Here is a 27707-nt window from a genome sequence, read left to right as displayed (position 1 = left end):
CCTTACCGATCCCTTAGCGATTCGGAAAGGAATGGGCATGCATGAAGGAAATTGCATGCAAATGAGCTGCTCGCTGTTAGCTCATTTGCACATGATTTCCTTCCTAAGGAGGGGAAGCCAGTGCAGAGCATGCCAAAGACGGCTTCATTCATGCAGACAAGCTGCGTGTATAGTAGCCGTCTACAACCTTAAATAAATTGCCGTCTACAACCTTAGAAAAACACAAGTCCAGGTGAAAATGTCCAAGTGCTAGTCTTTTTTTTTTTTTTTTTAGATTATGGGTGAAGGACATCCTTCACTATGCCTCCGTCCCTGTGAAGGGCAGTTGAGGATGTCCAAAATGTGGGTGTTTCTATGAGAAGGATGTCCATGCCTTATGCTATGCCTCTGACATCCCCTTTATTTATTTATTTGGATTTTGGATCACAAGTAGCAGCAGTGGGATTTAAACTGACCATCTCTGGATTGCAAGACCCGTGCTCTAACCACTAGGCCACTCCTCCACTCCACTCCCTTGAAATTTGGATGTCCCTGTGTGTGTGTGTGGGGGGGGCATTTCAGGACATCCAAAATGTTTGAAAGAAGGATGTCCACGCCTTCACTATGCCTCTGCTGACACACACACACCTCCCCTCCCAGGGACCTGCATACTGCTGCGATGGACCTGAGTATGACATTTCAGGCTGGCAAAAAAAGTTTTTGAAGTTGTTTTTTTTGAGGGTGGGAGGGGGTTAGTGACCACTGGGGGAGTCAGGGGAGGTCATCCCCGATTCCCTCCGGTGGTCATCTGGTCAGTTCAGCACCTTTTTGAGGCTTGGTCGTAAGAAAAAATGGACCAAGTAAAGTCGGCCAAGTGCTCGTCAGGGACACCCTTCTTTTTTCCATTATCGCTCGAGGACGCCCATCTGTTATACACACCTCAGTCCCACCTTCGCTACACCTCCGACACCCCCCCCCCCCCCCCCGGAACTCTGGTTGTCCCCGCGATGGGAAGCAGTTGGGGACGCCCAAATCGGCTTTCGATTATGCCAATTTGGGCGACCCTGAGAGAAGAATGCCCATCTCCTGATTTGTGTCAAAAGATGGGCGCCCTTCTCTTTTTCGAAAATAAGCCTGCCAGTCAAAGATGTCAATAAGAATCGTTTGGCAGGATTTTCCTTTGGTAACGCCATGTTGCCTTGGGTCCTGTAACTCATTGGCTTCTAGAAAGTTAATTATCCTTTCTTTCAGCAGCGACTCCATTATATTTCCTACCACCGACGTGAGTCTGTAGTTTCCTACTTCTTCCCTGTCTACACTTTTATGATGAGGGACCACATCTGCTCCTCTCCAATCTTGTGGAACCTCTCCTGTCTCTAAAGATCTATTAAATAAATTAAATAAATCTTTAAGAGGTCCCGCCAGGACCTCTCTGAGCTCCCTTAGTATCCTGGGATGTATCCCATCCGGCCCCATAGCTTTGTCCACCTTCAGATTCTCCAGCTGTTTATAAACTCTTTCTTCCATAAATGGCGCAGTATCCACTCCATTAACAGATATTCCCTTGGCGGCCAACCGCGGTCCTTCACCAGAATTTTTCTCTGTGAACACTGAAGAGAAGTAATTGTTTAGCATGTTCGCTTTATCCTCCTCACTCTCCACATAGCCATTCTCATTATCTTTCAGTCTTGCAATTCCATTCCTATCTTTTCTCCTTTCTCCGATGTATCTGAAAAAGGTCTTGTCACCTCTCTTTACATCTTTAGCCATTTTTTCTTCCACTTGAGCTTTTGCTAGCTGTATTTCCCTCTTCACTTCTTTGAGTTTAATCGGATAATCTTTTCTGTGATCCTCTTGTTGCGTTCTTTTGTATTTCTTGAACAAAGCCTCTTTTGCTCTTATTTTTTCAGCTACTTGTTTGGAGAACCATATAGGCTTCCTGTTTCTCTTTGCTTACTTTCCTTGCGTAAAGATCAGTTGTCATATTTATAGCAGCCTTTAGCTTTGAAAACTGATTTTCCGCTTCTTCTATGCCTTCCCACGCCAACAGCTCCTTCTTCAGGTATTTCCCCATTTTATCAAAATCAGTATGTCTGAAATCCCAATACTTTGAGTTTTGTGCGTCCACACTCCGCTTTCGCTCTTATATCAAACCATACCGTGTGATGATCACTATTACATAGATAGGCACCCACCTGGATACTGGAAACACTTCTTCCATTCTTGAGCACTAGATCCAGCTTTGCCCTTTCCCTCGTGGGTTCCGTCACCATTTGTCAGAACAAGGCATTTTGACAGGCATCCACAATCTCCCTACTTCTTTCTGATTCTACAGACGGGACGTTCCAATCCACACAGACAAGTTGAAATCTCTCAGCAGTAGCACCTCCCCTTTCATACCAATCTTTTGAATATCTTCTATCAGATCTTTGTCTAGCTTCTCCGTTTGTGCCAGAGGTCTGTAGATAACCCCCGTGTGGATACAAGTTCCATCTTCTCTTCCCAGGACGATCCATAAGTCTTCTTCCTTTCCCCAGGTTCCCTGCATTAAAGATGCTCTGATATTGTCTCTCACATACAACACTGCTCTTCCACCTCTTTGGCCCTCTCTATCTTTCCTAAAAAGATTATAGCCCGGTATAGTCACATCCCATTCATGGGAATCATTGAACCATGTCTCTGTAATAGAAACAATATCCAAGTTTTCTTCAAACATCAGGGCTTGCAAGTCTTGAACCTTTTTACCTAGACTACGAGCATTTGTGCTCATTGCTTTCCATGTGTTTAGTGAGTTTAGGTGGTTTTCTATATTTAGATGACCTTTCCCTCTGCCATCATGTTTATTCTGGGGGTGGCTTTCTGAATTCCCTTGTTTCCTTTTGTCACCCCCACCTTCTAGTTTAAATGTCTAGAAACATACTGTCTGAATTTCTTCCCAAGGATCCTTTTTCCCATCACAGAAAGATGTAGCCCGCAAACCCCGTTCCTGTGCAGCTCTCTAATCTAAAACCTTCTTCTTTATACCAAGACTCAAGCTACTTATTGAAATCCACTGTTTTGTATAGTCTTGCCTCTCCCTTCCCCCAGGGCCGTGCCAACATGGTAAGCGGGGTAAGCATCGCAGGGGGGTGCCGACCTCTGGAGGGCGCTGCCCAGGTCCGCTCACTTGCAAAATCTTTTACCTGAAGTTGTGATTCTCTTCTCTCCCCTGCCCTTCCCTCTCCGCGTCAGGACGTGAAGGCAGCCCAGCAGTGCTGAGGCAGACACATTCTGCTAAAGTTGCTTCAAAGAGTGCAACCAGTGCTATATATGTCTTTGGTGTGGGAAGAACTCTTCATTCAGGGTGAGCTTGAACAATATTCAAATTAAAGAAAACAGGTTTGGAGGGAGGTGTGCAAGTGAGACTGGGGAGAAATACAAAATAAATAGTGTTTGTTAAAATCTGTAAGTGGTTCAAAGTTTTCTTTTCTGAACATGTACACTGAGAGGAGGGCATGACTGCAATGATGTGTGCATAATTATCAGGTAACCTGAGATAGCTACAGCTAAAAGCCATTTTATTGGCTGATGGTTCAAACAGTAGATTCAAAGAGGAAGTTTAGCTTAGAGCTAGTAAGTGAAAATCTGATTGCTTTTTTTGTGTGTAATTACTAAATGTTTTGTGTGTAATTACTAAATGTTTATTTCTTATATATCTCCACCATTCATGATGTATGTAAGCCACCAGAATCTTCAAAACTTTTAGTATATGAACATTGCTGGGCAGACTTCTATGGTCTCTGCCCTGATTGTGACTGAATAGATATGGATGGGTTTGAGTGTATATTTTAAGCAGTGCTTTTTTTGTAGAAAAAAAGGTGCCAGTACTCATTATGGGCAGGGTCACCACATATGGCTCCACCCCTATGATAGCCACACCCACATTAACCACACCTCCTATACCAGCCATGGCGCATATAAACAGACATCATTGAAAATATTATAGTACTATAAGAGAAAAAAATAACGTGATTTTTTTTCATGATAAATAATCTCTGTAAGCTCTTACAGCTCCAGTATACCCAGTGCAAAATAAGACAGCCAATGTAAATTCTCAAATTGGACATATTACAAACACTAAAATGAAAATAAAATTATTTTTTTCTACCTTTGTTGTCTGGTGACTGTTTTTCTTTCCATATTGGTCCCAGTCTGTGATTCTGCTTTCCTTTGTTTTTGCTTAACTCTTCTGTGCCATTTGTCATTTTTGTCTCCTTTTTCTTGCTTTCTTCAATATTTTTCAGGCTCTCTCTCTGTCCAGATTTAATTCATTCTTACTATCCATTCTTTAATTTCCTTCATCTACCTGTGGCTTTTCATCTTTTTCTCACCCTTGTTCTCCCCATGCCCCTTCCTCTTATTCTCCAGTCTTTCTCTATTCCACTTTTCCATCCAGCAGCTCTGCTTTCTCTCCCCATCCTTCCAGTGTCTCCCCTATTTCTTTCTGCATTCTTCCATCCAGCATCTTCCCTCTTTCTCTCCCCATCCTTCCGTTTTCCCTCTCTCTCTCCCCATCCTTCCATCTGTTTTCCCCCTCTCTCCCCCTCCTTCCATCTGTTTTTTCCCCCTCTCTCCCCATCCTTCCATCTGTTTTTTCCCCCTCTCTCTCCCCATCCTTCCATCTGTTTTCCCTCTCTCCCCAATCCTTCCATCTGTGTTTTCCCTCTCTCTCCCCAATCCTTCCATCTGTTTTTCCCCTCTCTCCCCAATCCTTCCATCTGTTTTTCCCTCTCTCTCCCCATCCTTCCCTCTGTTGGTTTCCTCTCTCTCCCCAATCCTTCCCTCTGTTGGTTTCCCTCTCTCTCCCCATCCTTCCATCTGTTTTCCCTCTCTCTCCCCATCCTTCCATCTGTTTTTCCCTCTCTCCCCAATCCTTCCATCTGTGTTTTCCTCTCTCTCCCCATCCTTCCATCTGTTTTTCCCCTCTCCCCAATCCTTCCATCTGTTTTTCCCCTCTCTCCCCAATCCTTCCATCTGTTTTTCCCTCTCTCTCCCCATCCTTCCCTCTGTTGGTTTCCCTCTCTCTCCCCAATCCTTCCCTCTGTTGGTTTCCCTCTCTCCCCAATTCTTCCCTCTGTGGTTTCCCTCTCTCCCCAATCCTTCCCTCTGTTGGTTTCCCTCTTTCCCCAATCCTTCCCTCTGTTGGTTTCCCTCTTTCCCTCTCTCCCCAATCCTTCCCTCTGTTGGTTTCCCTCTTTCTCTCTCTCCCCAATCCTTCCCTCTGTTGGTTTCCCTCTCTCCCCAATCCTTCCCTCTGTTGGTTTCCCTCTTTCCCTCTCTCCCCAGTCCTTCCCTCTGTTGGTTTCCCTCTTTCCCTCTCTCCCCAATCCTTCCCTCTGTTGGTTTCCCTCTTTCTCTCTCTCCCCAATCCTTCCCTCTGTTGGTTTCCCTCTCTCCCCAATCCTTCCCTCTGTTTGTTTCCCTCTTTCCCTCTCTCCCCAATCCTTCCCTCTGTTGGTTTCCCTCTTTCTCTCTCTCCCCAATCCTTCCCTCTGTTGGTTTCCCTCTCTCCCCAATCCTTCCCTCTGTTTGTTTCCCTCTTTCCCTCTCTCCCCAATCCTTCCCTCTGTTGGTTTCCCTCTTTCTCTCTCTCCCCAATCCTTCCCTCTGTTGGTTTCCCTCTTTCTCTCCCCAATCCTTCCCCCCCCCCCCCCCCCCCCCCCGCGACACTCCGGGCAAGTCCTGCACTTAGTTTTTTTTTTTTTAAGACTCAGAACGTGCGAACGATGCAGCCGGCAGCGATTGAAAGAGGCTGTCTGGGCTGGCATCTGCGTCGGAGCGTCCCTCACCCTCTGCGAGTCCCGCCTTCGTTGTTACAACTTCCTGTTTCGCGGGACTCGCAGAGGGTGAGGGAAGCTCCGACGCAGACGCCTGCCAGCCCAGACAGCCTCTTTCAATCGCTGCCGGCTGCGTCGTTCGCGCGTTCTGAGTCTTAAAAAAAAAAAACTAAGTGCAGGACTCGCCCGGAGTGTCGCGGGGGGGGGGGGGGGGCAAAAAAAGGTGCCGGTACGCCGTACCGTTGCGTACCGGCACAAAAAAAGCACTGATTTTAAGGGACTTCATCGTTAGTATCAGAACTTAGCATAAGAAGAGTGCTGGGCAGACTTCTACAGTCTGTGCCCTGAGAATGGCAAGGACAAATCAAACTCAGGTATACATAAAGTATCACATACCATGTAAAATGAGTTTATTTTGTTGGGCAGACTAGATGGACCGTACAGGTCTTTATCTGCTGTAATTTACTATGTTACATTGAGCCTGCAAAAAGGTGGGAAAATGTGGGATACAAATGCAATAAATAAATAAATAAATATAAAACATTCTGCTTGGATAGGAAGAGTTTGTGATATGTGAAAATTTGCTTTAATGAAATTGCTAAACTTTAGAGTCAGAGACTTATCAATGAGGGATGCATACAGTGCTTTTTTGTACTGGTACCTTTTTCCTCAGGTCTGGCTCACTTGCCCACTCCCTTCTGTTCCTGCTCTCGTGCTCCAAAATCTTTTACCCGAAGTCGCGATTCTCCTCTCTCCCCTGCCCTCCTCCATGTCCAGCAATTCTCTCTCCACTCCCCTGCCCTCCCCTCTCCATGCTGGACATGGAGGGGAGGGGAGAGGAGGGCAGGGAAGACAGAATTGCTGGACATGGATGAGAGGGGAGGGCAGGGGGCAGAGGAGACATACTGGACATGGAGGGGAGGGGGAGGTCAGCAAAGAGAGATTCACTGGACATGAAGGGCAGAGGAGAGAGGAGAATCGTTGGACATGGATGGGAGGTGAGGGCAGGGGAGAGAGGAGAATCGCTGGACATGGATGAGAGGGGAGGGCAGGGGAGAGAGAATTGCTGGACATGGATGAGAGGGGAGGGCAGGGAAGAGAGATTTTCTGGACATGGATGGATGGAGGAGTTGGTGGGGAGAGAGGAGAAATGCTGGTCTTGGAGGGAGGAGAGGGGAGAGAGAATTATTGCTTTATATGGATACAGGGGAGGGACGAGAGAGGAGAAATGCTGAACATGGATGGAGGGGATGAGAGAGGAGAAGTGCTGGACATGGATGGAGGTGAGGAAAGAAAAAAGAAGAAGATGCACATGGATGGAGATGAGGGAAAGGGAAGAGAGGAGAAAAACTGCACATGGATGGAGATGAGGGAAAGGGAAGAGAGGAGAAAAACTGCACATGGATGGAGAAAATAGGCAAAAGCTAGATCCACGTCATACCTCCTCCAGTCAATTCCACAGAGGAGGACACAGCTTTTACTTATGGATGTAGGGCAAGAAATGAAGAAGAAAGGAGGAAAGTAAAGAAATAAATGGAAAGGAAGCCCTGGAAACGGAGTTAAGAGAACAGATAGAGAGCAGCAGAATCAGAGACTGGGACCAATATGGATAGAAAAACAAAGTCACCACACAACAAAGGTAGAAAAAAAAATTTTATTTTCATTTTAGTGTTTGGAATATATCCACCTTGAGAATTTACATCTGCTATCTTATTTTGCAATGTATAGCAATTTGTTTTCTAAGAATATTGCTGACAATTCCTGTCAGTGTGGCAAGTGGTGAGCGATCATTTTCACGGTTAAAAATCATAAAAAGTTATTTGTGATCAAGTATTTTGCAAGAAAGGCTTATAAGCCTTGCCATCTTGTGCCACACGGGGGGGGGGGGGGGGGCGCCAACTGATAGTCTGCAGGGGGGTACCAGAGACCCTAGGCACGACCCTGTCTTCTCCCATGTGGGAATTACTTCAGAAAAAGCAACAGTCCGAACCAAAGATTTCAGTCCCTCCCTAAGCTTCTGGAATGCTCTCTGTACTGTAAACTTGCTATTGTTGGCCAGGTCATTTGTCCCCAGGTGAATTACAACATTAGTATTTGAAGCCTTGCTCTTTTCTCGGATGACTTTCAGTATTTGGTCGGTACATCTGGTAGCTAAACATCCTGGAAGTCATTTCACTAGATTGGAACCCTTGAACTGTATGCCTCTGATGAGAAGGAACAGAAGACTGCAAATGTAAAAGAGTGCCTTTATTTTTTGTGAATATCCAGGTCCTGAATGTCCTAGTTGTAGCCAGGCCTGAATTTATGTATGAGTAACTGGAACTAAGAAAGAAGGAAGTAAATGTTATTGTGGTTGTTGCCCAAGGTTGAATGGAGTCTGTGACAGGGGAACAGACTGCATTGCCTGATTGCTTGTTCACCAGTAATGCTTTTCCTTTGACATTACGCTACAAACTGCCTGTGTCTGTGAGATCCTGTAGCCAACCGCAAGTCACACTATCACACTATTCTATAACAGAATCTGGGAGCCCAGATGCTATTATATAGAATGCAGTACTATCTTAGCACACAAATTTTGGACACCTGATTTTCAGCACCCTTTATGGAATTGCCCCCTAACTGCACAATCTATTACTATAAAACTGGCATTAGTGGTCGTGGTGGCCATTTTGAGACTGGAGCTGCAAGAGGCAGGAGCAAGTGAGTATTCTTTCTGCCCTTAGGACCCTTAGATCACCAGGGCTAATAGAGCAGGCCCAGGGGAGCCTACAGGGGTTGGTGGTGGGGGTGGGGTTCTTGTTGGGCCTATGTCGTTGCTTCATGGGGGCTAGGGAGGAAGAGAAGGGGGATTCGAATTGAGGGGATGTAGACCAGAATCTGGGGGAGGGGGGTGAACTGCCCTGATACCCTTATGTGAGTCCTTGCCAATATTCAACAAGGATCTGAGTCCCAACTGAATATCAGCCGGGACCTACATAAGAGTTACCAGCCTAATAGTGGAGTGGAGGAATGGCCTAGTAGTTAGAACACCGGTCTTGAAATTCAGAGGTGGCCAGTTCAAATCCCACTGCTGCTCCTTGTGATCTTGGGCAAAGTCACTTAACCCTCCATTGCCTCAGGTACAAAATTAGATTGTGAGCTCTCCTGGGACAGAGAAATATCCAGTGTACCTGAATGTAACTCACCTTGAGCTACTACTGAAAAAGGTATGAGCGAAATCAATAAATAAATAAATAATAGAGTTTGGTCAGGCCCAGACATGCCTAATATTGGACCCTAATTTTGCCCATGGTGGTCAGAGTTGGAAAAACCACTGACTGCCACCAGCTAAATACTGACATGTCAGTCCAGTTTTTATATGTTAGTAAGCATGTTTCCATCTACATACCTCATATGGTCTGACATAATACCAAGGATTGCTCCATAGAAAAAAGCTAGAAAAATAAGTGTGGATGTTGAGGTGTATGGGTACTATCAAGGGATTTTCCATTGCACATGACATGTTAACTGAATCATGTCCAGGTGTCTACTGTCCAGACAGTATGTACCTCTCAGAGATGGGTCTCAACGTATTTAATAGTGCCCTTCAGAACCTTATTGAGGGATGACTGCAGAACTAGCTAGTTGGGGAACCTTCAATACGTGAGGTTTTATTGCAATGGTCTATGGCAGAAATGACCTTGATAGGGTACAGAAGACATCTAGGGAGCTAATGTAAAGAAGGGTGTACCCTTGTGGTTGTTCCTGGTCTGCTAGCGTGTTTATTTTTATAAACAAAAGTGAGGTTGATGTCTTCTATAGCTGGTGACTGTGATATACCCTTGACAACAGAACAGTGGTGACTCTGACTTCAATGGGACAGGTTGAATTTTCATTGTGATTATTAATGTTGTAGAAGTAGTAAGAGTACACTGATGCTTTGACAGCAGCCAACTCTTTGATGTGAGGGAATGTGTGGTGCAATAAGGTGGATGGCAACTTCTACAGTAACCTGTGATCAGGGGAGCACAATTTATACAAAGTTATAGTTAAGGTTCTGTGTATCTCTCACCTTGAACTGGTGGCCCTATTAGTAAGTCTTATGTTAGGTTACCTTATTATTTTCACTGTTGGAATGTATTTTAAACCTTGTTATGTGTTATGCTGTGGTCATTAAAAAAACATTTTAAAACTCTCACAAATGTTTGGTGCTATGCTCATTGGATGTTATAAAATGGGGTATGAATGTGTGTTGAAATGCCGAGTGCCTGAGTTTGAGGACAAAGGAAGGAATGAAGCTACATGTAGAAGTACTAAAAAACTGAATTATGGCAATATTAGTTCATTGTTAATGGTACTATTATATTATATTTTCTGTAGGAGAAGGGGTGGGAGGATGGCAACTACATGACCTGTGGGGAAGTAGCATTTTCCAAGGCATATTCCTGAATTCAACACTACCTCTCATCATTATCATCAAACACAAGCAGAGAAGATTTGGAGGAGGTGAGCAGAGAGGAGAAGAGGCTGCCTACCAGGTTATAATGCTGTACTTCAGCACTGTCAAGATCATCTTCACTCTCCTTGTCTTCATTGTAAGCTCCAGTAGTGGCCTGATGCTGGTATGAACCTAGTAAAGCAAGAACACAGAACATACAGTTATGTGATACACAACAGGAAATCTTGTAGGCTTTTCCAGAAATGGTTGGTTTCAAGTTGTGTTTTTGTATTACATATTAAAGAATGGAGTGTGTGTAAAGCTTAGGATACATTTGTGTCAATATTCAGAAATGCAGTGAGCACAGGGAAAACTGCATAAAAGTAATGGGATATATCTCTAGCCAGAAAATAACCAGATACTCTTCTCAGTATTTGCGGCTTGGCAACTGCATATGCAGATACATAATTAGCCCATAATCGTGTTATTGAATATCTAAATCACAGGTTTCTAAGAATTTTTGAGAGAAGAGGACATTTCTTTTGGTAAGTGACTTTATTTTGCTCTCTGCTTTGTTAACATAGGCCTTCTTTTACAAAGCTGTGCTAGCAATTCCCGCATGGCAAATGAGAGGAAGTCCATAGGAATTGAATAGGCTTCTTCTCATTTGCCACACCAGGAATTGCTAGCATGGCTTTGTAAAGAGGCCATTAAAGATTAGGGTTTAAAAGAGAAATTGTAGGTTATTGATAAAGACAGAATTTTTTTAAAAAGCAAACTTTATTAACTAGTCTCCATACCCTTTTACTTATAGTTTTAAAACTTGAAATTTCTGCCACACAGCATTAACAGATAGCCTCTAGAAGGAACAACGTGGTCTAGAGTCAGTCTCCATTTCTACCCCCCCCCCCCCCCCTCCCCATCTCCCACTCATATTTTGTGAGGAACCCCTGAGGGTCAGGGAAGAAGGGATTTGGGAGAGGAGCAAGATGGGTAGCTTTCATACCCGGGATTCCAACTATAAGTCCCAGGATCCTAGGGGTTGGGAAGCCATGCCCCCACGGAGGCATAAGTTTCCCAAGAGCCAGAGAAGGGAGTAGGACTACAGTTCCCAAGAACACCTGCAAAGCCCTGAGGGCAAGCAAAGGGAGCAGCAAGGGAACTACAAGTCCTAGGATTCTGAGGGAGAGGAGGGGGATTGGCTGATGAGGAATAATCAGGAGGGAGAGGACCAGCTGGGGACCATAAAGGGAGAAATGGGAGGTGGAGAAAGAGGTCGGAGAGGAGATCCAAGCCCAAGATGACTGGGGAAGTGAGCCCATGGAAATTGCTGCTGTAGCTCAGGTACAAAGGAAGAAGTTGAAAGCTTCATAACAAACCTTCTTCAAGGCTGGGGAAAGCTTGGAGGAAAAGTTAAGCAGCTGTTCCACTCAAGGGGGAGAGAGGTGCCGTGCTGTAAAGCAGTGAATGATTTCAGCTGTGGCCAGAAGTCAGACCCGGCTGGAGAAACAGGTAGTGACTTGAACTGTGTCCATGAACCTGGCCATGCTGGGGAAGCAATGAGTGATTTAAACTGTGTCCAGAAGTCATGCCATGCTGGGGAAGCAGTGAGTGATTTGAACTGTGTCCAGAAGCCATGCCATGCTAGGAAGCAGTGAGTAATTTAAACTCTGTCCAGAAGTGGTGCCATGCTGGGGAAACAGTGAGTGACTTGAACTGTGTTCAGAACACTGCCATGCTGGGGAAGCAGTGAGTGATTTAAACTGTGTCCAGAAACTGTGGCCAGTGGGGGGGGGGGGGGGGGGGAAGAAACAAGGGGTGATATGTGCTGTAACCAAGGACTGTGTCTGGAAGAGGAAATGTCTTGGCCTTGCTGATGGAATAAAGCGGTTTTAAGCATATTTTTGGAGTCTACTTCTGGGAGTGCTGTGTCCAGGGCCAGCCGAGTTCATACCTGCAGGAAGGCCTGAAGGTGGTGGCCTGCTGACAATTTATAGTCAATTATTCTGATTAGGATAACAAGAGAAGATTTTGCATTAGAGTTTTAATTACATTTAATTAGTTTCTGAGAAGCAAACACTAAATAAATTACACATTATACCATATAATTTTAAGGCTCTTTATATTCATTTTATATCCCTTGTACTTTAAGAAGTTTTAATTAAACAGCTCTATAATACTAAGATGCAGACAGCAGTCCAGCAGTGAGAGGGGTGTTATCCAGTCTTTTGCATTGAGTGTCACATGTATGATTATCACCCCATTCGTGGGAGGTTATATGTTTGTGCTCGACACAAAGAGCTCCTAGTTCTCAGGGAACAAGTCCGTTCATGTGAGGCTAGAGTAGCAGACTTGGAGGAACTGAGAAAGACAGAGAGGTACATAGAGGAGGCCTACAGGGACATTGTAAAGAAGTCCCAACTGCAGTCGGGCAGCCCTGTGCTGCCTTGAAGGAGGGAGATCGAAAAGGACAGCATCACCCTGGTGAAGCTGGAAGTAATCTTGTAGCCAGGACCAGCCCATCAGGGGATGCAATATCCTCTCGTACCAAGGATATGTCTCCAGGAGCTTCTGCCCAGGAGGTAAGGGTTAGGATGGCTGTTAGTGATTCGATTATTAGGCATATAGATATATAGATACAGTAGTTGGGTGGCTGGTGGTTCTGATGATTGCCTGGTCACTTGTCTGCAAAAGCCGCAGACCTCACGCATCATCTAGAAAGGATTTTAGATAGTGCTGGGGAAGATCCGGCTGTTTTGGTATATGTGGGTACCAATGACATAGGAAAATGTGGGAGGGAGGTTCTTGAAGCCAAATTTAGGCTCTTAGGTGAAAGGTCAAATCCAGAACCTCCAGGGTAGCAGTTTCAGAAGTGCTCCTCGTTCCACACACAGGGCCCAAGAGACAGGCAGAGCTCTGGAGTCTTAATGTGTGGCTGAGGCAATGGTGCAGGGAGGAGGGTTTTAGATTTGTTAGGAACTGGGCAACATTCTGGGGAAGGGGGAGCCTATTCCGGAATGATGAGCTCTACCTTAACCAGAGTGGGGCCAGGCTGCTGGCATCGGCATTTAAAAAGGAGATAGAGCAGCTTTTAAACTAGAACCTGGGGGAAGGCCGACAGTCGTTCAAAAGCGCATGGTTCGGATCAAGGTATTGTTCAAAGATGTCACCAAAACACGGAAGATATGGCATCCCAATAGCGAGGTTGCAGTAGGTATCTTTAAATAAATAGCAGACAGATTTTCAAGATTGCAAATTATCAGTGTCAAGTGCTAAGCAAGATGTAAATAGGAACAACAAACATAGTTTGAAATGTCTATATGCAAACGTAAGAAATAAGATGGGAGAGTTAGAATATATAGGGACAGAAAAGAGAGGGTCACAACTACAGTCCAAGAACAGAAGAAAACAAGAAGCACAAGTGGACCTCCAGGAATAGGACAAAGGAAAGGTTCACTTGTGCTTCTTATTTTGTTGAGAGTTAGACTATATTGCACTAAATGAAAAAAAAAATAGACATAATAGGCATATCTGAGACCTGGTGGAAGGAGGATAACCAGTGGTATACTGTCATACCAGGATACAAATTATATCGCAGTGATAGGGTGGATCGAATTGGTGGAGGGACAGCATTTTATGTTAAGGAGGGCTTTGAAATGAATAGACTAAAAATTCTGCAGGACACAAAACGCATATTGTAATCCATATGGATTGAAATTCTATGTGTAAAGGGGAAAAGGATAGTGATAGGAATATCCTAGAAATTAGGGAGGCTAACAAACTTAGGGACATAATAATAATAATGGGTGATTTCAATTATCCTGATATTGACTGGGTAAATGTAACATTAGGGCATACTAGGGAGGTAAAATTCATTGATGAAACCAAGGACTGCTTTATGGAGCAGTTGGTTCAGGAGCCAACAAGAGGAGGAACAATTCTAGACCTAGTCCATAGTAGAGCGCATGATCTGGTGCAGGAGGTAATAGTGCTGGAGCCACTTGATAACAGTGATCATAACATGATCAGATTTGATATGAGCTCTAGAGTAAGTACACACAGGAAATCCAATACATTATCATTAAACTTTCAAAATGGAGACATTTTGATAAAATGAGAAGAATGGTGAAAAAAAAACTTAGAGAAGCAGCTGCAAAGGTCAACAATTTACATCAGGTGTGGATGCTGTTCAAAAATATCATCCTGGAAGCCCAGGCCAGATATATTCCATGGATTAATGAAACAAAACCAACATGGATTAGTGAAGGGAAATCTTGCCTCACCAATCTATTACATTTCTTTGAAGGGGTGAATATGTGGATAAAGATGAGCCGGTCGATATTGTGTATATGGATTTTCAAAAGGCATATAGCAAAGTACCTCGTGAAAGAATCCAGAGGAAATTGGAGAGTCATGGGATAGGAAGTAGTGTTCTATTGTGGATTAAAAACTGGTTAAAAGATAGAATAGAGAGAGTAGGGTTAAATGGTCAGTATTCTTAATGGAGAAGGGTAGATAGTGGGGTTCCGCAGGTGGGTCTGTACTGGGACCGCTGCTTTTTAATATATTTATAAGTGATCTAGAGATGGGAATAACTAGTGATGTAATTAAATTTGCTGATGACGTCAAGTTATTAAAAGTTGTTAAATCGCAAGAGGATTGTGAAAAATTACAAGAGGACCTTGGGAGACTGGGCTCCAAATGGAAGATGATGTTTAATGTGAGCAAGTCCAAAGTGATGCATGTGGGAAAGAGGAACCCAAACTATTGCTACGTGATGCAAGTTTCCACATTAGGCGTCACTGACCAGGAAAAGGATCTAGGTGTCATCGGTACAGTGGTGGCTAAGAAAGCAAATAGAATGTTAGGTATATATTGTATTATCATACAATTATTAGGAAAGGATAGGAAAACAAAAATGAGGAAGTTATAATGCCTCTGTATCGCTCCATGGTGTGACCGCACCTTGAATACTGTGTGCAGTTCTGGTCACCGCATCTCAAAAAAGATATAGTAGAATTAGAAAAGGTACAGGGAAGGGTGATTAAAATAGTAAAGGGGATGGGATGACTTCCTTATGAGGAAAGGCTAAAGTGGCTAGGGCTCTTCAGCTTGAAGAAAAGACGGCTGAGGGGAGGTATGATACAGGTCTATAAAATAATGAGAGGAGTGGAACAGGTAGACGTGAATTGCTTTTTTACTCTTTACAAAAATACTAGGACTAGGGGGCACGCAATGAAGCTACAAAGTAGTAAATTTAAAACAAATTGGAGAAAATATTTCTTCACTCAATGCTTATTTAAACTCTGGAATTTGTTGCCAGAGAATGTGGTAAAAGCAGTTAGCTTAGCAGGGTTTATAAAAGGTTTAGATAACTTCCTAAAAGAAAGGTCCATAAGCCATTATTAAGATGGCCTTGGGGAAAATCCATTACTTATTTCTAGGATAAGCAGCATAAAATGTATTGTACTGTTTTGGAATCTTGTCAGGTACTTGTAATCTGGATTGGGCACTGTTAGAAACAGGATGCTGGGCTTGATGAACCTTTGGTCTGTCCCTGTATGGCTATGCTTATGTTCTTATGCTCTTATGTAAATCGGTGCCTTACAGCCTGGCTAGTCAGCGCTGAATATCGGTAGTGACATCAACTGTACCATGCTAGTTGTACCTCCAAGCATAGTCATAGTTCATGTCTCACAGGGCCAAACTGGTGCAAATATGGAAATGGCCAGGGTTTCCAAGAACCACGTACCTAGGTGCAGATGACATTGTACTTAGATATGTGGTTCTATATATCTAGGAACAAACAGCCTGTTAAGTGGTTATATTTATTTATTTATTTATAAAACTTTATATACCTTCTTCTTGGCGAACAAATTGCCATTCAAGATGGTGAACAATACAATGAAATAATAAAAGTGCATAAATAAAACACATAAAATCAAAAGTTTAAATTTGGGAAACAAATAAGTTTGCAGTGCCTTCCTAAAGGCTAAATGTGATGGTATTCCATTCTTGAACAGCCTATTCCGTTCTTCAACAACCTGTTGTTGGAAAGCCTTCATTCCCTTTCTTATCCTATAAAAAACTGACCTATTTGGAATTACCAAATGGTTCTGATCTATAGACCATAATCCACAATTTGAGATATAATGTTGAATGAGAGGGCAAAGCAACTCTGGAGTTTGTGAATACAAAATCTTAAAACTCAAAATTAACATAAGCAGCATGCCCTTTTTTACTTTTCATCAAAAACCTAGATGTTGTGTTTTGAGTTGTATTATGCCACTATATACCCAGGATCATGTTGTACTGTGCTCAGATCTCCTGATCCTTCTCCAGTGCTTTCTGTGGCCGGGAGTCACATCACAAACATGGCTCCAAAGAAAAGGCTGCCAAACTATTCTGAGGAAAGTTTGGAACTCTATCCAGTCATCCAGCTTGAGGAACAACTATACCTGAGAGTATGGAGGGCCATCCTACAGTAGTCAAGAAAGCTCTGGAGATGGTTCCAGAGCTGCCTTCAATGGTAAGACTGAATTGCACAGATTATCACCCTGGTATATATGTGGGTCATACAATGGTACTGTTAGAATGTGTTCTCTAAGTGGTGTAATGCATATTGAATACAATGTCATCTGCTAACACCCACTCTCCTAGTACTGTGGCCCCTACAATAGTATGACTGGCCTGGTACCATTGTCTGTGACCCGATTTGTTTTACATGACCTGAATAGAAGAGAGGTAGTGAGCACTGGGGCATTGACGTGTGATATATGTAAGAGATCTCTGAGCGTAAGGTATAGTAAATGGTATCTTGGTCCTTACAGATGATTTGAAACCCTGCATGAGCTGGAGGCAATTAAATCAAAGACACACCACTTGTGCAACAATGAACCACTGCTGTTTTATTGCATCCACCAAAAGGTGGCTGGTGCCAGAGGTAAGGGTGACATCTGTCTGTGGAATGCATGATGGCAGCTGTGTGTGTGTGTGGGGGGGGGGGGGGGGGCGCGGTAGGCTTGGGGGAAGGATGGACCTGCCAGCCTGAATACTGGATACAACTGCAGGGATCAGAACCTATGAATGTGAGCAGTACATCGCAAATGTGTTACACATGCTATGTTTTGATACTTTGTGACATCATTTAATGTGTATACATACAGATCAGGGTGAATAAAATTAGTCCACTGCCATTGAATTTACTAGACAGGACATTTATCTCAGGCCCCAGTTTTCAAGGGACCTACTACCAGTTGTCTGTGTGTTCAACCTGGGACCTGACAGCCACAGTACCTTAATGATACATCACCACATATTTTAATCTTTGCACATGGAAAATGTTATCTGTGATGATGATTTAATTTGGCCCGAATCATCCAGATCCTGGATGTTGAGGGATGCAGGCTGAGGGTGGGCAGCCTATGGGGTGGATTGGTGTGGATAATGCTTGCAAACATTTTTTTCATACCCTAGCACTACCACATCATGCTGTATGGAACAGCATTAATCACCCAGCATCAGAAGTGCCAAGTGGAACCATGTAACCATGATACACGGAGTACATTGGGATGGTTTGTCATAAGAACATTAAAATAGCCATACTGGGTCAGACCAATAGTCCATCTAGTCTAGTATCCTGGTTCCAACAGTGGCCAATTCAGGTCACAAGTACCTGGCAGAAACCCAATTAGTAGCAACATAATTGTTAACCACTATGATCACACCTCTCCCTTACTAAAACAATTCCATTGGCTGTCAGTTCATCAATGAATCATCTACAAGGTTGTAATACTGACATTTAATGCCTTCTGTATAGGTCTCCCAGATTATTTAACTTCTTTGACAATACCATGTTCCCCTGCTTGAGTTCTCCATTTAATTAATGATCACCATCTGATCCTTCCAAACCCCAAATTCGCATACCTCGAATCAACTAGAAATTGTGTTTTCTTCTTTCTTTTGAGGCACGTTTGGAATAATCTCCCACTCTCATTACGTAGTAACACCTCAATAAAACAGTTTAAATTAGAGCTCAAAACCTGGCTTTTCATACAAGATTTTGGAGTCTCGGACACATAAGGTTTGCCACCTACCCTTTTTCCCTTCTGACCTTGCTCTTGATATCAATACTATCCAGGGCTTTTTTGAGGGGGTACTTGGGGGTACTGAGTACCGGCACCTTTTCCATTGTCTGATAAAATTGACACATGGAACCCAAGATTTATTGATAGAGCTCAGGCTCTACACACCAATTCTGCCTTGTCATGGATTCTGTGATTGGTTGCAGGGGGCCTGACTATTATGGGGTGGGTCAATCAGTGAAAACCCCACTCCTGAAGGGTGGCCTAGCATTTGAGTACCGGCACCTTTTTTGCTAGAAAAAACACACTGATATTATCTATCCTTCCTAACCCTTTTCCTAAGATTACATGGTTATTTGGTCTTTATTATGTGAATGCCTTACTCTTTCCTATTGAACAATGGAGTTCCTTTTCCTTATATGTAGAATGAACACCACTTTGTACTGCCCAGTTAGTCTAAGCAGTACAGTATGTATCAATATACTAAAATATAAATTATAAGTCTCCCATGATCTGCTAAAGTCTCCAATGATCTGTTCCTGGCCAGATCCAAAGGTCTCTATTCTATCGTTATCCTTCTCGATCTATCTGCTGCTTTTGACACTGTTGATCACAGCCTACTCCTTGATACGCTGTCCTCACTTGAATTTCAGGGCTCTGTTCTTTCCTGGTTTTCTTCTTATCTCTCCCAGTGTACCTTTAGTGTATACTCTAGTGGATCCTCCTCTACTTCTATCCCACTGTCAGTTGGTGTACCTTAGGGATCTGTCCTGGGACCTCTTCTTTTCTCCATCTATACTTCTTCCCTTGGTACTCTGATCTCATCCCATGGTTTTCAGTATCATCTTTATGCTGATGACTCCCAGATCTACACTCCAGAAATCTCAGCCGAAATCCAGGCCAAAGTATCAGCCTGCCTGTCTGACATTGCTGCCTGGATGTCTCAGCGCCATCTGAAACTAAACATGACTAAGACTGAGCTTCTCATCTTTCCCCCTAAACCAACCTCTCCTCCTCCCCCATTCTCTATTTCTGTGGATAACACTCTCATCCTTCCTGTCTCATCAGCTCATAACCTTGGGGTCATCTTCGACTCCTCCCTCTCCTTCTCTGCACATATTCAGCAGACTGCTAAAACCTGTCGTTTCTTTCTCTATAATATCAGCAAAATTCGCCCTTTCCTTTCTGAGCACACTACCAGAACCCTCATCCATACTCTTATCACCTCTCGCTTAGACTATTGCAACTTGCTTCTCACAGGTCTCCCACTTAGCCATCTCTCTCCTCTTCAATCTGTTCAAAATTCTGCTGCACGACTAATATTCCGCCAGTGTCATTATGCTCAAATTAACCCTCTCCTCAAGTCAATTCACTGGCTTCCTATCCATTTCCACATACAGTTCAAACTCCTCTTATTGACCTATAAGTGCATTCACTCTGCAGCTCCTCAGTACCTCTCCACTCTCATCTCTCCCTACATTCCTCCCCGGGAACTCCGTTCACTGGGTAAATCTCTCTTATCTGCACCCTTCTCCTCCACTGCTAACTCCAGACTCTGTTCCTTTTATCTTGCTGCACCATATGCCTGGAATAGACTTCCTGCCCGGTACGTCAAGCTCCTTCTCTGGCCGTCTTCAAATCTAAGCTAAAAGCCCACCTTTTTGATGCTGCTTTTAACTCCTAACCCTTATTCACTTTGTTCAGAACCCTTATTTTATCATCCTTACTTTAATATTCCCTTATCTGTTGTTTGTTCTGTCTGTCTGTCCTAATTAGATTGTAAGCTCTGTCGAGCAGGGACTGTCTCTTCATGTTCAAGTGTACAGCGCTTCGTACGTCTAGTAGCGCTTTAGAAATGATAAGTAGTAGTAGTAGTAATATTTGTCCAAGAAAGCCCCGTGTAGACATAATCCCTGGGACTCCACTAACTAAACATCTGTCTGCATAAAATATGTTTCAGACAATGTTTCTTTGCACATGCCATGTACAAATAGAGGGACTTTGAGAAAAAGATTGCGTTGGAGGCAAAAACACATAGTAAAAGTTTTTTTAGGTCTATTAAAAGCAGGAAGCCGGCAAAAGAATTGGTTGGACTGCTAGATGACTGAGGGGTAAAAGGGGCGATCAGGGAAGACAAAGTCATAGTGGAGAGATTAAATGAATTCTTTGCTTCGGTCTTCACAGAGGAAGATTTGGGAGAGATACCGGTGCAAGAAATGGTATTCAAAGCTGACAAGTCGGAGAAACTGAATGAAATCTCTATAAACCTGGAGGATGTAATGGGGCAATTTGACAAATTGAAGAGTAACAAATCTCCTGGACCAGATGGTATCCATCCCAGAGTACTGACAGAATTGAAAAATGAACTTGCAGAACTATTGTTAGTAATAATTTCCGAAAATTACTGAAAACCAACCTATTCAAAAAGGCATATCACTAAGATCCATCCTACACACCAGTAAGAAATTTCCACCGGAACTTCAGAAAACGTAACCTTTAATTTTCTGATTGTTCAAACTAATCTATTCACAATTGAAGTTTATTATTTCTGTTTGTTCAAACTGATTTATCACGATTGAAGTTTATTATTTCTGATTGTTCAAACTGATTTATCACGTTTGAAGTTTAATCTTATACCTTTAACTTCTCAGCATGAAAATGAACTTTCTTTACCTGAATATTTAATCCACTCTGTCACCTCCATCTTAACTATGTATTTTCTCTTTTGCCGGAATTGGTGATCACCATTATGGAACAATGTAGGCCACATTGAGCCTGCAAATAGGTGGGAAAATGTGGGATATAAATGTTACAAATAAATAAATAATATGTAATTTATCTTTAAAATTGAGCGTGGTACCAGATGATTGGAGGGTCGCCAATGTAACGCCGATTTTTTAAAAAAGGTTTCAGAGGAGATCTGGGAAATTATAGACTGGTGAGCCTGTCGTCAGTGCCAGGCAAAATTTTAGAGGCTATTTTATAGAGAACAAAATTCCAGAGCATATTCAAAAGCATGGATTAATGAGACAAAGCCAACATGGATTTAGTGAAGGGAAATCACGCCTCACCAATCTATTACATTTCTTTGAAGGGGTGAACAAACATGTGGATAAAGGTGAGCTGGTTGATATTGCGTATCTGGATTTTCAAAAGGTGTTTGACAAAGTACCAGAGGAAATTGGAGAGTCATGGGATAGGAGGTAGTGTCCTATTGTGGATTAAAAACTGGTTAAAAGTTAGAAAACAGAGTAGGGTTAAATGGTCAGTATTCTCAATGGAGAAGGGTAGATAATGGGGTTCCCCAGGGGTCTGTGCTGGGACCGCTACTTTTTAACATATTTGTAAATGACCTAGATATGGGAGTAACTAGTGAGGTAATTAAATTTGCGGACGACACGAAGTTTTTCAAAGTTGTTAAATCGCGAGAGGATTGTGAAAAATTACAAGAGGACCTTATGAGACTGGGCGTCTAAACGGCAGATAACATTTAATGTGAGCAAGTGCAAAGTGATGCATGTGGGAAAGAGGAACCCGAACTATAGCTACGTATTGCAAGGTTCCATGTTAGGAGTCTATAGGGGTATTTCCCTGTGTGTCTCACCTTGCTGGTCTTGGCCTGTATAATCCTATGACATCAAGATGGAGTCTGCAACCTATGACCTGCACATCAGTGATTTAGCTAATTCAGCTTTCTGGAAAATCACTAGCAGTCATGTAACACCAAGGACATGCTGTGGGCAACCAGCCCCCCCCCCCCCTTTATCTCCCTGAGAAGCTGAGAGGGAGTGAGACATGGCTCCAGCAAGCTGGGTGAGAAGCAGAACATGCATACCACAATGTAACAACTTGAAGGTCAAGAACAACGGTCGCTTCTTGCCATGCAGTGAGCTGAGGAGGATCCAGATTGGTCCCGTCTGGACACCTGTGAATCAGGGACTCAGGAAAGTGGGAACAGAAAGAAGTTAGTTGTTCGGAATCCTTGGAAGAAGGAGGAAGCTGACAAGAAGACGAGAGAGAGAGAGAGAGAGAGAGAGAGAGAGAGAGACCTGATAAGGTCCACCATCTTGTGAACTATGTATCTGGAGGAAGTATCGTTGGTTCAGCTGTACCAACACAGAGTGACCTGTGCCCCCTGTTTGCTGCAGAGTACCTGTCCTATCTCAGAGACTAAGACTCGCTGTGAAAATCAGCTTGAGCCTAGAGAAGTATCCTGTGCCAACTCCCGAGAGACTGCCCAAGACACAGCCTGGTGAGAGATGCAGTGATTTATTTCCTATTAGTCTGGGTTTAGTGAGTGGTGATTACCTGAGCATAAGGCTGGTTTATAGTCATAACCGTGGTCAGGAGATAAGCTGCTAATAACCGTACTACTTCGTAACATAGTTGTAGTATTACCATTCAGTGGTGTGATTTATCTAGTAACCAGTAAGGAATTAGTGTGTAGTTGTGACAATATATTTTGTAACAGTTATTTTTGTATTGCATATCAGCTATTTTGTATACTTTCCTTTATATATCTATAATAACATCTAATATATATTCCAGCTGGGTTTTGCAGTTCTGTTCATATCGGAAGTATTGGCTGGGTGCCAATCCAAGATTCCACCCCTTCCCTAGACAGAAAACAGAGTATTTGGCTTGCAAATAATTCTGTGGGGAACCTTGGGCACAGATGACACTGGGGGGAGATTTCTCCGATAAGTATCACCTGTGATTTACCTACAGTCACCGACCAAGAAAGAGATCTAAGTGTCATCGTTGATGATACATTGAAACCTTCTGCTCAGTGTGTTGTGGCAGCTAAGAAAGCAAATAGAATGTTAGGAAAGGAATGGAAAACAAAAATGAGGACGTTATAATGCCTTTGTATCGCTCCATAGTGCGACCGTACCTCAAATATTGTGTTCAATTCTGGTGACCGCATCTCAAAAAAGATATAATGGAATTAGAAAAGGTGCAGAGAAGGGCGACAAAAATGATAAAGGGGATGGGACGACTTCCCTATGAGGAAAGGCTAGAGCGTCTAGGGCTCTTCAGGTTGGAGAAAAGACAGGTGAGGAAAGATATGATAGAGGTCTATAAAATAATGAGTGGAGTGGAAAGGGTAGACGTGAAGCATCTGTTTACTCTTTCCAAAAATACTCAGACTAGGGGGCGTTCAATGAAGCTACAAAGTAGTAAATTTAAAACGATTTAGAGAAACGTTTTCTTCACTCAACGTGTAATTAAACTCTGGAATTCATTGCCACAGAATGTGTTAAAGGTGGTTAGTTTAGCAGGGTTTAAAAAAGGTTTGGACAGCTTCCTAAAGGAAAAGTCCATAGACTATTATTAAAATGGACTTGGGGAAAATCCACTGCTTTTTTTCTGGGATAAGCAGCATAAAATGTTTGTACTTTTTGGGATCTTGCCAGGTATTTGTGACCTGGATTGGCCACTGTTGGAAACAGGATGCCGGGCTTGATGGAATGCACTACCAAACGTCATAAAAACAATGCACGGCCTAACAAACTTCCGTAAATCACTAAAAACCAACCTGTTCAATAAGGCATACCACAATGATCCATCCTAAATACCAGACAACGAAACTCATACCAGAACTGGACAAAACCGAACTCTATACTTGACTGCTTGAGTTACTTTGTCATGAATGAACTTTAATGTAATACCACTTTATTTCCCATTCTGAATATGAATTCTCTATAATTGACTGCTTAATCTACTCTGTCACTTATGAACTTTAATGCAATGCCACTTTGTATTCTCATTCCGGAAATGGCGATCGCCATTACGGCATAATGTAAGCCACATCGAAGCCTGCAAAGAGTGGTGGTAATGTGGGATACAAATGCAACCAATCCTATATAGTAATTCTCACCTTCAACATTCTATGCGTCTGCCTGCCTGTGTCCGTAACTTCTTCACAGATGGGCTCTGAAGCCCTAGCTGATGTCACTAGACCAATTTATGACGCGTCTATATAATTCTCACCCCCAATGTTCTATGCGTCTGCCTGCCTGTGTCCGTAACTTTCTTCACAGATGGGCTCCGAAGCCCCGAGGGTTGGCAGTGGGAAGGGGGGCTCGAGAGGGTCGCGGCAGGGGGGGTCCAGGGGTCTGGAACTCGGAGGGGGGGCGGGCAAATCAGAGGAAGGGGGGTCTGCAAATTGGAGGGAGGGAGGCAGGGAGGTGGGGCTGGAACTTGGAGAGAGGGAGTGGGGGTCTGCAAATCGGAGAGAGGGAGGCAGGGAGGTAGGGTCTGGAACTCGGAGAGCAGGAGGGGTCTGGAACTCGGAGGGGGGTCTTGGAATTCAAAGGGGGGAGGGGTCTAGAATTCGGAGGGAGGGAGGGGGGTCTGGAACTTGGAGGAGGGGGACAATAGGGGAAGAGGGGGGAATGCACCACCTGTACAAAAACTTTTTAAAAAATGGGGGGACGACCCTGGAACTCGGAGGGAGGGGGGACACTGGAACTGGGTGGGAGGGAGGGGCCCCAGGCACACACACTCTCTCTCACAGACACACTCGCACCCAGTCTCACTCTCTCTGTCACACACACACACTTGCAGATTCACTCTCTCTCTCTCACACAGTCACTCTCACACACACTCTCTCAAACATACACACTCCGAGGAAAACCTTGCTAGCGCCCGTTTCAATTGTGTCAGAAACGGGCCTTTTTTACTAGTAAATAAATAAATAAATTATATTCAAGACTTTTGAAAAACATAATTAAAAAGAATAGAATAGAGTACAAGCAACTCTTATCATACAAGAAGCTCCTATAGGTTCGCCTTCAGAAATGGAAGAAGGAACCGTCTGAAAATAACAAGAAGCAGCATAAGGAGTGTCAAAGCAAATGCAAGGCGCAGATAAAGAAGGCCAAGAGGGATTACGAAAAAAAAGATAGCATTAGAGGCAAAAAACATAGTAAAAAATTTTTTCGGTATATTAAAAGCAGGAAGCCGGCAAAAGAATCGGTTGGGCCGCTGGATGACCGAGGAGTAAAAGGGGCAATTAAGGAAGACAAAGACGTAGCGGAGAGACTGAATGAATTCTTTGCTTCGGTCTTCCCCGAGGAAGATTTGGGTGGGATACCGGTGTCGGAAATGGTATTTCAAGCGGACGAGTCGGAGAAACTTACTGACTTCACGGTAAACCTGGAGGACGTAATGGGGCAGTTCGGCAAACTGAAGAGTAGCAAATCTCTTGGACCGGATGGTATTCATCCTAGAGTACTGATAGAACTGAAAAATGAGCTTGCGGAGCTACTGCTAGTGACATGCAACTTATCCCTAAAATCGAGCGTGGTACCGGAATATTGGAGGGTGGGCAATGTAACGCCCATTTTTAAAAAAGGCTCCAGGGGAGATCCGGGAAATTATAGACCGGTGAGTCTGACGTCGGTGCCGGGGAAAATGGTAGAGGCTATTATTAAAAACAAAATTACAGAGCACATCCGAGGACATGGATTACTGAGACCGAGTCAGCACGGCTTTTGTGTGGGGAAATCTTGCCTGACCAATTTACTTCAATTCTTTGAAGGAGTAAACAAACATGTGGACAAAGGGGAGCCGGTTGATATTGTGTATCTGGATTTTCAAAAGGCGTTTGACAAGGTATCTCATGAAAGGCTACAGAGGAAATTGGAGGGTCATGGGATAGGAGGAAATGTCCTATTGTGGATTAAAAACTGGTTGAAGGATAGGAAACAGAGAGTGGGGTTAAATGGGCAGTATTCACAATGGAGAAGGGTAGTTAGTGGGGTTCCTCAGGGGTCTGTGCTAGGACCTCTGCTTTTTAATATATTTATAAATGATTTAGCGATGGGAGTAACTAGCGAGGTAATTACATTTGCTGATGACACAAAGTTATTCAAAGTCGTTAACTCGCGACAGGATTGTGAAAAATTACAAGAGGACCTCACGAGACTGGGAGACTGGGCGGCTAAATGGCAGATGACGTTTAATGTGAGCAAGTGCAAGGTGATGCATGTGGGAAAAAAGAACCCGAATTATAGCTACGTCATGCAAGGTTCCACGTTAGGAGTTACGGACCAAGAAAGGGATCTGGGGGTCGTCGTCGATAACACACTGAAACCTTCTGCTCAGTGTGCTGCTGCGGCTAGGAAAGCGAATAGAATGTTGGGTATTATTAGGAAAGGTATGGAAAACAGGTGTGAGGATGTTATAATGCCGTTGTATCGCTCCATGGTGCGACCGCACCTTGAGTATTGTGTTCAATTCTGGTCGCCGCATCTCAAGAAAGATATAGTAGAATTGGAAAAGGTGCAGCGAAGGGCAACTAAAATGATAGCGGGGATGGGACGACTTCCCTATGAAGAAAGACTAAGGAGGCTAGGGCTATTCAGCTTGGAGAAGAGACGGCTGAGGGGAGACATGATAGAGGTATATAAAATAATGAGTGGAGTGGAACAGGTGGATGTGAAGCGTCTGTTCACGCTTTCCAAAAATACTAGGACTAGGGGGCATGCGGTTAAACTATAGTGTAGTAAATTTAAAACAAATCGGAGAAAATATTTCTTCACCCAACGTGTAATTAAACTCTGGAATTCATTGCCGGAAAATGTGGTGAAGGCGGTTAGCTTAGCAGAGTTTAAAAAGGGGTTGGACGGTTTCCTAAAGGACAAGTCCATAAACCGCTACTAAACGGACTTGGAAAAATCCAAAATCCCAGGAATAACATGTATAGAATGTTTGTACGTTTGGGAAGCTTGCCAGGTGCCCTTGGCCTGGATTGGCCGCTGTCGTGGACAAGATGCTGGGCTCGATGGACCCTTGGTCTTTTCCCAGTATGACATTACTTATGTACTTATGTACCCCACAGTCAGTTCCCCCCCTCCCCCTGAAATATCAGGTGAACCAAATGCATCATTTTAGGGAAATAAATGTAATAATTACAGTGTTAAACCATTGAAGCCGCTGAAGCCTATAGAAATGAATGAAATGGGGAAGTAGGTGACTGTATTAAAGTGAAAATGTGCCTTGAAATGAGGGCTTTTTAGAAGATGTTCATTCAACTTTCATTAGGCATCTAGATGGTAATTTTATAAAGAAGGTGCCAAGAATGCACATAAATGAACAGAATACTGGCATACTGTATATGCATATATGTGTATACAAACGTGCTACTCTATAAAATGGCAGATAAATGTGTTGGCACATAGCTTGAAAGTGGGCATACACATGAGCAGATTCTGGGCAGAGCATGAGTGGGGTGCACAGTTACATGTATAAATTATAGGATACTATAATATATGCATATTTCTAGCTAATCTAAGCACAAACATTTTTACCAACTCTATGGTTGGTGTAAAATATCACACCTAAAATTCTTAGCCTGTAATGCCTAGTTTTCTTTATAGAACAGGCTCCACATAGGTACTCTTT

General features: G+C 43.4%; 1 protein-coding gene across 1 annotated transcript in view; it reads right to left on the bottom strand.

The window, feature by feature from the left end:
- MLPH (melanophilin) overlaps positions 1-27707 on the bottom strand; it is a 643600-nt gene that overhangs the window by 334780 nt on the left and 281113 nt on the right. The window contains exon 5 of the mRNA XM_030209662.1: positions 10310-10404. Coding sequence (XP_030065522.1) covers positions 10310-10404 — 95 coding nt within the window. The remainder of the gene's footprint in view (positions 1-10309; positions 10405-27707) is intronic.

Source organism: Microcaecilia unicolor, chromosome 7 (genome assembly GCF_901765095.1).
Source record: "Microcaecilia unicolor chromosome 7, aMicUni1.1, whole genome shotgun sequence".
NCBI classification, from domain to species: domain Eukaryota; kingdom Metazoa; phylum Chordata; class Amphibia; order Gymnophiona; family Siphonopidae; genus Microcaecilia; species Microcaecilia unicolor.
This window is presented reverse-complemented; position numbering and strand designations above follow the sequence as displayed.